The following is a 13,802-nucleotide window of genomic DNA, read 5'->3' on the forward strand; positions in this document are numbered from 1 at the left end:
GGTGTCACCAACCACAACTCTTTTAACACTTTTAACTTCAATGTCCTTCATATTTTATTTAAAAGCAGAAGATTTATAAAGCTGAGCTTCATCTGGAGATTATCAGAAGATGGTACAAGAGAACTTGTTACCTTTCAAAATTGCTTTCTAATGACTTCTGCCGCAGATGAGTTATGACTTCCACACAAACTGAGATAATAACATCCATTTCTCACTTTAATCACTTTGTTTTGACTCAGTGGTAAAATGAAAGACATCCAAAACATTAATAATGTCTTGAACATAAAAACTGAGCTGCCTTAATGAAAAGTAATTTTGCTCAAGCTTGTTTGTTTAACTTGATTAACTCTCACATAACATGTGTCAACGTTAAAATAGGCACGTATGCTTTGGCATGCCTAAAACCACTCTGTCTCCACACATTCAACAGAAATGTTTCAAGACAGAGATATAGTCGATAACACTCACACATCACTCCATGACCTTTTCTCTCTTTAAAGGATACCATGCAAGAACGACCTTCTCCCTTTTCCCATTTTCCTTGTTTCTATCCTTTTTATCTATATTTTTCTTTTTGGGGGCTCTACAACCCGCATTTTTACCATTATGCCTGCTAGTGTCCCGATGTTTACTCCTCTCCCTCTTTTCTTCTTCTTCCTTTGTTTCTGTTTTCTCTCCTACAGACAGATAATTCTTCTCTATATTACTTGGTTGGATTTCATTAACTAACTTTGATTTTCACATTGAAATGCATACCATGCTTATCAAGGCGAAGAGAGGTTTCCTACTGTCATTGCAAACTTTGGACATTTTAGGCCGCTGCTGTTGTTTTTGAATTGAAAGCCCTCAGGGGCCCCCTTCTGCTCTTGGGCACCAAGCCATTGCCGGCCTTGCCTGTTGACAACCAGTGCCTCTGGTTGTATTGTTTCTTAATGTCCTTATTTGTGTCAGATTTTGTTGGTTTTTTTGTCTATACTGTCCTCCCAGTTGTATTGATGCTTAATACTGCATGCAACTTTATATTCATTCTTCAAAATTAAGAAACATTAGTGGAAATGTTTAAAATGTGGTGTAAAAAATAGAACAAATGTGCATTTAATGGATGTAACTAATTGTGCAAAATTCATTATCATATCAAAAAAAAAAAAAAGAGGACAATTTATGGTAGCACCTAATTTACAAATGTTCCTACGTATAACACTGGATCAAACAAAAGTCACGGACCTGTTTCCATGTCTTTCACAGGTGCTGGATCGTTTGATTTATTAAAACCTCAAAGCAAACATCCATTTTATATCTGAAGACCCGCCCTTCCTCATCCCGGCTCCCCGAGCTGAACACATTCCAGCCTGATTGGTTAAGCTGTTGGCCCAGAGCCCACAGGACGTCTGTATAAAACTCCTGCGGTGCTGAAAGCCCGAGTCAGACAGCAAAAGAGACTGTGAATCACTGAGAGCTAACAGGACGACTGACTTCACTCTAAGAGACTGAGAAACAGCTGGAAAAATGTGTAAAGGATTAGCTGCCTTACCCCAATCCTGCCTGGAGAGGTGAGACCTGCATCCTCACACTTCCTCTCCTGTCATATCTGAACAGTGGGATTCTTTGATGTGAAACTTTGGACATATGTTGAACCTTTTTAGAGCAGCTCTCGTCATACTGAGTGGAAAAACACGATCAAGAAAAGACACCGTTATCCTCAGGTCAAGAGTTTCCATCTGAGGAGGCTTAAACAAAGATGACGCCTTTAGATAGATGATAGATAGATAGATATCTCTAAATATATCATCTATCTAAAGGCATCATCTTGTGAACTTTGTTTTCTGTCAGCAAAACTGAGATTGTGACTTAAAAAACAGATTTAATGCCAACCTGAATGTTTTCACTAAATCTTTTATGGACTAGTCAAGGTGGGAAGAACGTCACATGTGTTGCATTGCATCGGCAGTCAAACTTGAGTTAGGGGGGATTTAAATGTTGGAAAAATCTTTTCCTTCAAAATGAAAGCATCATGAATATGACTCTGTTACCTTCTGGTAATTCTTGAGTTTTCTCTGCTATAAATGCTCGTCACATTTTGGTCTAAACTCAAACCAGTTAGCACTCTTTTGTTATTTTACAGATAAATTTAATACATTTAAGGCTTAATATTGTTGTTTAGATTTCTGGCACTGTTTTTCTCCAAATATGGCCGAATAAGATTTGTAGAGTTACAGTTAAAAGCCTCATTTGTCTTCATGGTTTTATTACTTTTGCCATTTTTTCTTTTTTTTTCTTACCTAAAACCACACTGTTGTTCTTTATGTAAAGTTTAGATCTGCAAGATCCTCAGATTTCTGTGTAAATGTACATCAATCTTCTGGAGAACTGAAGGGTAATGAAAACTGATTGAACAGACAGTTTTTAGATCTGTGTCGGATTAAACATAACAAAGACTTTGTCATAGAGTATTAGTGCTGTCACTATTCGTTGATGGCTGTCAAACCTGTGCAAAGACTAATCTCCTTGTCTGCCTTCTTGTCTTCCAGGGCAAAGGAGATCAAGTCCAAGTTGGGAGTTTTGCTGCAGAAGCCCGAAAATGCCATCGACCTCATCATCCCGTACCCCGAGAAGACCGAGAAGAAGCCGGAGAAGCTGCAAAAGTGAGTCTCCTTCTCTCCCTCCCACCCACCACCACTAAGAAGAAACTTCTGCAGACATTAGGCCCAGATGTTAGTGTTAGAACACAACTTTAAATATTCACTTTGGTTTGGAATAACTGTGAAAAGACTGAATAAGAGATGAATTATGTTTGAGACGTGCAACTGCTGCACTTTACTTTTTAATTCTTCAAACACCTATCAAGCAATTTCGTCAAAGAAAGTTTTACATTTTGCCCTGCATTGATTTTTCTTTTTTAACAAACTGGAAACTGTGATGTATGAATTTAATTTGTTAAACTTCAAGAGAAAATGTGATGCAGGAAAATAACTCAATGCCTGACTGATGATTTCAGCCAACGTAAGGAACACATTGTGTTGAAATTGTATTATATCAGGAAAAAGCAATAGAAGACACAATACGTAACACAATTGAGTCAAAACAAGCAGAGACATGCATAAGTACAACCTAAAGACAGCTCCAACAAGAAACTACAACAACATTTACAACTCCACAAGAGACAGCAGAGGGAAATGAATCAGCTGTTACGTAGAAGAAATAAACAGAGGAAACATAAGCAGTTTGTTGTAAGATAAGAAAATCAACATTTTTAAATACGCCAAATGATGAAGAAGAAGATAAACCTACAGAAAAAGATATTTAAAGGAAACTTATTCCCCTCAGAATCAGCGCCAAACATAAAATTAACTCTTAGAAACCTAACTAGAAGTCTGCTGTGCAGTTTCAAGGCCGGCTGTGAGGCTTGAGCTTACTAGACTTTGTTTTTGTGTTCTGGCCATGTGTTACTTCCCTTTGATGTCATTATGTGTCAATACTGAGAAAATACAGCACTTCTTTACTGTTAGCAATAATTAGTGAGTGTAATTCATGTTGACAGCTTTGTTTGATCCCAAAATGTTACAACTATCTAGAAATTGTAACGACGACCCGAAATGTTATGAAAACAATGTAACAAAGTGCCGAGCCCAAAGGTGTAATTTATTGCCCAAAATGTAACAAGTTGTAACATCATTCGGAGAAAAACATTTTGCTTTCACCATATTGTAACAACTGGCCAAAAATGTAACAACTTGTAACTATTACGTTTTGGGCTTAACATTTTGTAACATTATCACTCAGTTATTACATTTTAGGTTATGTTACTTTTTTATATAACATTTGGAGTCGTTGTTACATTTTGGGCTCTAACAAGCCTGGTTTTCGACATCTTAATTTTCTCTTGACCTGGAAACATTATTGTCGTCCAGATTTGTAATCAGTTTGTTTGATCACATTCAAATTTTTGTGAACAGCAACTAATTCACTTTAAACTGGAGCTTGGCTGCCTTTTAAAGCCAGCCAAGTGCTCATTAAGCATCGGTGTGATAACGTCACTTTATAAAGTCTGTACATTGTCAAGCCACAAAAACATCAGCTCCTCTCCAAACGTGTTCACAGTTTGAGTCCAGTGATTTGTCTCACACACACAAACACAGACAATGAATAATGTTCAGTGTTGATGTTTCCCAGACTTCAATGTTTAAGCTAACTCTGAGATCAAAAGATGCTGTCTGGCTCAGTGAGGCTTGAAACACACATCAGAAGTATCTTTCATTATTTATCGCCTGTTTGAAGCTTTTCAGAGTGTTGTAGGCTGCAGTTTTCACAAAGTCGCTTTTTTGTTAACAATGGGGGAGAAAATGCAAGTTGGGAAAATGCAATCCTATTGTCATATTCTTACCCACGAATTCCTCTTCACAATTCATATTGTGCTGGACAGACTTCTGAAACCTAATTTAAAGTTCTACAATCTTTAGTTAAATATCTGTCTGTTAGGTCAGTATTATTTTCACAATGAGTTACCACAGAGATGATAGACTTCGTGGCAGCCTTGAACATTTGCAGTAATCATTGGTATCATGACTGGGGTGAGAAAAGGAGGTCACTGAATTTCCTCTGATGTCATCAGGGTGTTTTTATGTTACACCTGCTTCATCACGCACCTTGGGTTTTACGTTTTTAACCGACTTTTATTCTTCTATCCCAAAGATATGTTTTTTATCTTTTCCTGACTGAGCCATTAATTGTTTGTTTTTTTATTCACTCTGGTTGTTTACGAATCACTGTGTTTAACATTTGTATCTCCTTTGGGTCCTATTTTATTTTTAGCTTTTGTATAATTCTTGTCCACACATCACATCATGTTGTTTTTTGCCCAAAACCAGTTACCCCCGGGATTAATAAAGTTGTTTGTATTGAAATGAATTAGAAGGTTCCTGGTTCAAATCCCTGTCAAATAAGCCATGTATGGCTTCCCTCCAGGTTCTTCAGCTTCGAGAAGATGCTTTTTTGGTTGAGTTAGTTGGGGACTATAAATTTTCTCGTGAGTGTAGGTTGTGAGTGAGCGTTGGTTGTCTTGTCTCTATGTGTCACAGCTGTGATTGACCGACCACCGGCTTGCCCAATAGCCAATGATCTCGCCCGTGACCCTGATTTGAAAAAGCGGAACAGATAATGAATGGATGAATTGAAGAAGAACAAAACCAAGATATCTGAAATCAGCTCCTCAGATTCAAATTGTTATTCTCACATTGTATCTGAGACTACTATAAGTACGACATTATTATTTTATTTCCTGTCACACGACTGAAGTTAGATTTAGTATTTCAGCTTTAATTCCCCAAATATTCTGTTACTTTAACCCATTGTAATTGATCACCCTGACTGAGTTGTGCTATTGTGTGTGCAGGCCCGCTCCTGAGGAGGCAGCTCAGTGGCGTGAGAGTCTGGACCGAGTCCTGAACAATGGCTGTAAGTCTGCCCTTTCTTCTTTCCTTTCTCCTACTCACTACATCTTAACACATCACTTTTTATCTAAGGGGCCTTTTTTTTTTTTTTTTTTTTTAAAGTGCAACACAAAGTTCACTTAAGGTGAAGGTGGGGACGATCGATCCAACAAGTCTTCTAAGTGAACTGCATTGTCAAGTCGTTGTTGCCAAAGTTAAGTTAGGTTACATAACAGAGTTCATGGAGCTCCTGAGAGAATTTCTGTTTCAATCTTTACAACCTCGTTGATGGCGCTCGGTTGGTAGAGATCGGTTAGTGACAGTTTTTAGGCCTTAAAACTACAGCTCAGAAAAAAACATCTGTGGTTTTTTTTCAGTTTGACCAAGCGGACCTCAGGTGAATGAAGCTAATGCTGAAGTGCAAAAATATACATCATCGAGTGTCCACATGAGGCTGGCTGCAGAAGACATGGCGGTCACATATGCGACCATTCCAAAATGCAAATTTTTTAATGCGGAAATCAACATGTTTACAGCCTGGTTGTTTTTTTCTAACTTATCTGTTTCGATTTTATGAAGGATAACAGTTATTCATATGGTAATTGACTGCTCGGCTGACAGTAGAATTAAAACCCGCCTCATCTCCAGCTCTTAGCCTGTCATTATTTTTGATTGAAAGTTAGGGGGAGACAACATTTCCAGCATGTGCAACACCATCAACGGGCTTCTAAAGCCCCCTCTCACTCAGGCTTCACCAGTGATGATCTACAGTCCATGTCTTTTATCTACAACAATTATATGGTGTACATACATACATGTACAAAACATATTGTAAACCTATCAAGAAACCTCCCTGAACAAAAAAATGTGCTCACCGTGACAACCAAGGTCAGGATAGAAGGTCATCTGACACGTCTTTTCCTGCACGTCTCAATTCTTTCCTGCATACCAGAAGTCGTAAGAAGCATCCTGATCCGATGAGGAAAACATTTAGCAGATATCAATTGTTTCACTCAACCTACTCCTCGGTGAATAAAATAACAGAGGAGACATTTTTTGTTTTGTTTTATAGCCTGCTATCTTGTGTTACAGATGGCCTTTTTCCATCTCAGTATTAGTGAAGTTTAAAAACATTTTCCGTTTCTGAAGGTCCACATTAGTTCCACCAACGTTTTCCCCTCACTGAAATCTAAATACAGGACATCTTTCACATGTTAGTGAGGGCCACGTTGAAACTGTGCAGTGTCTGCACTGTTTGGATCGTCACAACCAGAGAGCGAGAGCACCGCTTCGTCATACTCAGAGCTCTTGTCTCTGTTATGTAGCACTTTCACTGTAAGTGTACCAAAAGGAGAACACAAGTCTTCCCTGAGCTCTGCACTCTGCACAGATTAGCTTGCAGGGTCTGGTTTCCATAATAACAGCTCAGTTTGTTGTATTCACAAAGGACATCATTTCATCAACTAAAGCCTGGAATACAGCAGAACATAAGCTCACACCGTGCGACTGAATCGTTTATGACACAACCTAACTTTACACACTCTATGACCCGATTGTCAACCTGAGAGCTCACACTATACGAGTACAATTGTGGACAGTGCATTCACAAATTCGCACAGACTGAGGTTGATTTGTTTGTGTCTCATATGCACAGCCCTATACTGGGCAAAACTCTTCCCCCTCGCTCCCTCTCACGTCACACGTGCACACACAAAATCAGCATCATCAATAAACAAGAAGATATTCTAAATCACATTTCTACAAAGAAAAAAAAAAGAAACTGATACATGATCATATTTTGACTTCAGCTGTAAAGTGAGAAAAATATAGTGTTTCCTATAGTGTAGTGCAGTTCTAAGTCATCCAGGTCATGGTGAATTCAAAGCTTGATCCAAATGCAACTGTACTGGTTTAAGATTTCACCTCAAGCCTCATAGTGAGAAAAATGTAAATGTGAAGTGAAACACATTTCAAACACAACACAAAGCAGACAGCGGCTCCTGGCTCCACTGTTTACTTCACTGAGAGCACGGAGAGGCTGAAGACTGATGATTAACTCTAACTGTTGATGCTTGTTCAGCCGTATGTTTAAACTCCAATGCTAACGAGTCACTTCAGTTTCCCTTTTGCATCAAAAGTAAAGCACGTACGGATGTTACTGACCTGCTGCTACATGTGTGCAGAGAAACATTTTCCTCTGCACAGCTCAGTGGGTGGCTTCGTTAAGAAGCTCCGTCAGCTCAGGCACATATACAATTCTAATGTAAGCACGCCTGTATGATTGTGTGTGTGTGTTTGTACTGGACCTTAGAGGTCACTATACTGTATGTGTGTTATGTTTACATCTCCAGGGAGACGTGGAAATGACTCCACTTGCATTGATTTATAGTATAGTCCTGTAAGTGCTGCAGCATAATCATTTCTCTACATGAACATTATTCTTTGGAGCAGCTCCCTGGTTCATTCCCAAAGGGTTCTCACTGAGTTATTGCCTCGTAGATGTTAATATTAGCCCCGACTTCAACCCTTGTTTGTCATGATGTTAAAGAATTGCATCATGTTAATGTATATTATGCAACAGGAAAGACAACAGTGCTTTCTTTCTCGATAAGAAGATTGCACTTCCACTGCAGAAAGTCAGCTCTTTCTTTCTGGGCAGCTTGTTCTGAATGTCAGATACAGTAAGATGAATTAAAAACTTGTGAAACTAAGTTAATTATAAAGGCAGATTTAGCTTGTTGCAATTTGAAAACGCAAAGGTAAAAAATGTCATGGAAACTAAACGGCTTCAGTTTGATGTGTTTTTGCATCTCTAACACACCCACAGCTTGTAATCAGTGCATGGCTGAGCAACTGTTTTTGTGTCCTTGTGCTGCACAAAAAAAAAGCTGCAGCTTGATTGCGTCTCAGTGCTATTTTGAACCAAACCAGCCGTTCAGATTGTAGATAAAAACCTGAGTGCTTATCAACTGCAGCACAGGCTCCCTCGGACAATGGGAGTCCTTACAGCCTTTATGTTTGATTACAATAGTCCTCACTGAAATGACTGGTTCTTTTATCAAACCTTGTTTTTAGGATCCTTATCTTCGGGGGATTTCTGAGCTTAAACACATTTTTAACTTGTAAAATATAATCAGTTTAACACTTTATTGGCATTTTCTTTTTAAAAAGTTACATACCTGTGCACCAAGGTCTGGTTCTATTAGTCTCTTTAATTGCATTCATACAAACATATTTGAGGTATTACTATACAGCTTTGAGTCAGTGGTAGAGTTGGTCATCTCTTCGAGAAAGGTCGAGGGTTCGATTCCCAGCTTACGCAGCCATTTGGGAAATACACTTAACGCCAAGTTGAGTGGGTCAGTTAACTCCGAGAATCTCTGCCGTCAGCGTGTGAATGTGTAGGTGTGACATGCGGTGTAAAAGTGCTTTAAGTATTCAGATCACAAGAAAAAAGCTGAAGTCCATTGAACTATTTCCAGATAAGTTACGTTGGTTTTAACTTTCCCTATTTCCTGATCTGACATCACAGATATACACTCCACAAAAATCAATGAAAAGGACTTCAAATATAACATGATCTCATTATGCTTTCATCAATGCACACATCAACCTCTTTGTAGTACATCACCGTTTTAGAATGGTAATTTGACTTTCTATTTATTCCGCAATACGTCACTTTTTCAAATGATGGCATAACGAGCTTTTAGACACGGAGCCATATCAATTCCCCCTTCTCTGTTAAAATGATTACTCTTCAATTATTTAATGATCCGTAATGATATTCAGACGAAATGGCATCGTTATTTTAAGAGCTGTGATGCTGATGCTGTTTTTGACATTTGGTACACAAGAGACTGCTTTGTCCCAGATTTAGAAATAGGTATGACGTGGAAATGATGCTTAAGAAGTGTGAGTGTTCCCCCAGTTCTCCATCAGGCTGATGTGTTTCAAACTTAATGTGTCCCCGTCATCTATGGTTCAGGAGAGATACGGGCAGAGATGAAAAAAGAACAATCATGTAACTGTGGCTGATTATTTCTTCCATTTTGCTTCTGTGCTGGACATTAAGCTTGTGCTGTGTAATTTCTGGCTGGTGCGGATGAAAGCAGTTAATTAAGACCTGATGGCTCAGAGTTTCTTTAATAAGCTCTCAAAATCAATTTCCTCTGTCATCATGACATCAGAATAGGCTGAAAATGAGAAATACGACATCTTGACTACTTTGTAAATGACTAATACACTGTGGTTTGTCACTAATATTTGGGGGGGTCTCTTGAGGTCAGGGGTTCAACCCTTAGATCCTGAAGCCACATGTCTAATGTGTCCTTACTTGGTTAAGGACACGTCTGACAGTCTCTGTCCTTCTCCCTCCTTTAGATGGTCTGAACGCTTTCCGCAGCTTCCTGCAGTCTGAGTTCAGCGATGAGAATATCGAGTTCTGGATGGCCTGCGAGGACTTCAAGAAGACCAAGAACCCAGTGAAGATGTCTGCCAAGGCCAAGAAGATCTATGAGGACTTCATCCAGTCTGAGGGGCCCAGAGAGGTTAGTGACATTAACTCATGCAGCAGGCTTTGCGTAATGGATACCTCAGGTTTCAATTAGGAGCTTACAGGAGCTTCAGTGCAAGATACTCTTAAATTCAGAGTCGAATTCAAACAGTAAGAAAAGGGTTTAATGTATTCATAAATGTGGCTGCCCTGATAGTTTACGTCTGTGAAGAGTTTTACTGACTTAAACTTAAACCACAAAATGTTTGCAATGCATGAAAGCAGCAATTATGTTAGGAATAGATAAATAAAATACATAATACACTTCACTATACCATGTTTTTGTATCGCTAATATTTGGCACTATCTGTCTACAAACCCCCCAGTGAAGAGAAAATTCCATTAAGTTGACCTTAAGTTGTTAAGTTAAGCTCTATTAATTTTTTACATAGCCCAAGAATACACCACAAACAATACTTCGGATCGCACCTTGATTGACCAATACTTCACATTTTACTCCTACAAAATGTTTTCTTTTACTTCAGTTAAAAGTTGGGATGAAAGTCTGGTTCATCCCCATCAGCATTTTCTTGCTATTTGGATCCGCCTCTCTTTGTAAACATCAGGTCTCAAGTTTGTGTTTTTCTTGGAATGAGCTTGATCTGCATGGGACTTAGCTGTTTATGTTTATAACTCATTTTGAATAAACACAGTGTCTTACATAAGCACAGAATAAGTGCTAATAAATAACATAATTATTTCAAGCCTAAAATGGTCCTACAATAATGTGGAATCATTTAAGTCCTTTTCCCTTGCCCAATACCGGTCTCCACAGATGAACCAACACGTGTGTGATACAGACTTTAACGTGACTCCACTTTTCTACAGACTTTCCAAACAGATCAGTGAAGAATTGGTCTTGTAAAGGACCAGAAAAAAAACTGCAAATAATTTACTTTAAAATTCAACTCGTCATGTTTTTATAGAGATGTTTGTGTTTTTTAGTGAAATATTTACTAAAAGGTAAAAATTAGTGCCTAACGGACTTTTGATTTTTTACTAAAATACATGTGACACACGAATATATACTGTGGGTGTCATCTAGTTTCTTAGTTTGGAAATGATGTAATCATAGTGTCCCATTCTTCAGTTTTATACCATCTTAAGTCCTTGCAGACTTCCAAACTCACTCACTATATGACGCCATTTAAATCTGCTAAGGCTTCAGTGCCAGGCTTCTATGGGGGAGATTGGGATTGGCCAACTGAGTCTTGTGTAACAGGCATTATCACATCTCTGCATTTACATTAATTCCATTTTTTTGTTTAATTGTAAGTATCAACACTATATTTTCTTTCATAGGTGAACATTGACCACTTCACCAAGGACGTCACCCTGAGGAACCTGGTGGACCTCTCCCCTGCCACCTTCGACCTGGCTCAGAAGAGAATCTTCGCCCTGATGGAGAAAGACTCCTTCGGCCGTTTCCTGCGCTCCGAGCAGTACCAGGAGCTCCTGGTCAACTAAGCAGGAAGAGCAGGAATCTGAGGGTTGGGGAGGTGGGGATGTTTCAAACAGCAGTTACGAAATATGACCACAACAGCTTCTTAAATTAAATATTTCTAATAAACGACTTTTTGTGTAAGATCGCTTGCAAAGAAAAGACTTGTTTTTCTCCAAAAAAAATCCAAAACAAGAAGGTAAAATATTGTTTTTTAACTTCAATTGGAGATTTGCTAAAATAAAAGACTGCCTATGACACAGCCCCGCCTCCCCAACAGCAACAACACACATCCACAGAAACGTACAAAAATGCTCACGCTAGTGAGGACCTAATATTGACAACAATCAATAATATTCATTATCAAAATGATTTAAGGGTCTCCTAAAATGACCCTACTAAGCTGAAATTTCCTCAAATTGATTGGCTCGCACACCTGCAGACTCAAAATCCAACTCCAACAGGTGCCAACGTGTTTCTATAAAGAACAAAGGATGTAATTGACAAAACAGCCAAAAACTCAACTTTATGACGTATTCAAAACGACAAATGTCGTAAATGTAGTCTTGTGTGAAATCGTTTTTAAAACAGTTCACTTAGGCTCCCTGTATTCTGTCTCAGACAGGGTGACCTATGACTGCTTTGTGGTCTTTTTAGGAACATTTAAAGATATGCAGCTATTCCGAGTGCCGAAAAGGCGATGACATTTTACAATTTCTGTCTATGGAGACACCCGAAGAGAAAGACTGAATAGAACAACAGTCATAGTCACCAGTGATTGAAAGATTGTCTACAAGAAGCAATGATTTGTATTTGTAATAAAAGATAACATATAGCCTTGATAACCCTTTTCTAGTATCAACACATGATACATGATTATCACACATTACCATTTGCTCTTCCATGTTCTCACACTCACATAGAGTTAAGTCTGGATTCCACCAAACTGCCACTTTTTTTAGGAAGCATCCTGCATGTGAGAGTCATCCCTGAGAACAGTGCTGGCTGGTTGGCTCAGTGGTCGAGCTCCTTGGCTACCACTTAACTGCAAGTTGCTAAGATGGGAAAACCGAGTAGGAGGGAATCTTATAAACAGAAAGGAAAAAGCAAAGGATTAAACAGAGAGAGGTCTTTCTTTCCATGTGATTAATACTCAAGTTGGATGCAGGCATGCAGACAGATATATATACACTGCTAAAGCCATGGGAGACAGCAGGCAATGCTAATAGTAGCTTTAGATAATTAGTTATTGTGTTCATTTTATGACCAGCCAATGAGAAAGTCTAATGTTGAATCTGAAAAAGAGCTCAAAGCCAAAAGGGAAATTTAAGGAATATGCAATCATATAGTTGTAGTCATTATAGACCTTATTCTTAGAAGTACTGTTTTACTGCTCAACAAGAATTATTTTTTCACTACAACACACTGAAATGAAAACTGGTATTTACATGATTTACACCAAGCGGGCATAACGTTTAGCACCAATGTGTTGGTGGAGTTTGTGATGGTGTGCAAGTACATAACCTTAAGCTGAATGTAGCAACCATAACGTGTGATAATATTTACTTTTTAACTGCTTATTTTTTTTATATCAAACACAAGCTGAAATGTCTTACACAACAAATGAGTATTGTTATATAGATATTCAGCACTTTAGAAGTCCTTATTGTTCACTCGAGTGAAATGACACCAAGCAAATCCAAACTGAAATTAGCAAATTATAAAATCAAGAATATTTCCTTATTAAGCAACATTGACCAGGGTTTCTAATGACACAGATTGGCCAGTCTGCTGTCAGGACCTTGAAATGACAAATTAACCATCGACTTACTGAACAATCAATGAAGGCTTTATCAGTGCTGAGTACGCATGGTTTGATGTAGCCTTGCATGTAAGTGTTGGGAGTGGTCACATAAAAATATATATGCATACAAGTCCTGAAGATGTATTTATTTTTACTTGTAAATATCAACCACTTACAAACAACTGTGTCTGAAGATATTCTTAAATTGACTATGGAGCTCGTGTTTCTTTGGGAGGACTCGTTGCCAGATCTCCATTCAGTGTTTTAACTATTATAAAAGAGGAAATAATTTCAATTGTCACCTTGTGTTTCTTTGATAATTCACAAGATATGTTTCTGTTGTAAATGTAAAGAAAAAAAAAACTAGACAGTACTCCAAGGAATATATGGAAACACCAGCAACAACGGCCTAATGAAGTTGTTTTTAAATTAAGTGTATGAAGTTTTGTTCTGTTCACCGTTTAGCTGTAGCAACTATACCAAATGCATTTCATTCCACTTACAGCCACTTGATTTTTAGACTTTTTTTTAAATCCTGCACTTTATTCCAGCATTTGATTTTCTTTAAACATTCTTCTT

General features: G+C 38.2%; 1 protein-coding gene across 1 annotated transcript; it reads left to right on the forward strand.

Moving 5' to 3' along the window:
• The first annotated feature begins 1,434 nt into the window (after positions 1–1,434).
• On the forward strand, positions 1,435–13,518 carry LOC306827661 (regulator of G-protein signaling 5-like). The gene is made up of 5 exons (XM_079349615.1): positions 1,435–1,550; positions 2,529–2,642; positions 5,390–5,451; positions 9,807–9,973; positions 11,281–13,518. Exons 1-5 carry the CDS (start codon positions 1,507–1,509, stop codon positions 11,443–11,445), a joined length of 552 nt encoding a protein of 183 aa, XP_079205741.1. The 5' UTR covers positions 1,435–1,506; the 3' UTR covers positions 11,446–13,518.
• Positions 13,519–13,802: the final 284 nt, after the last annotated feature.

This window comes from Symphodus melops (genome assembly GCF_947650265.1).
Source record: "Symphodus melops genome assembly, chromosome: 8".
NCBI lineage: Eukaryota > Metazoa > Chordata > Actinopteri > Labriformes > Labridae > Symphodus > Symphodus melops.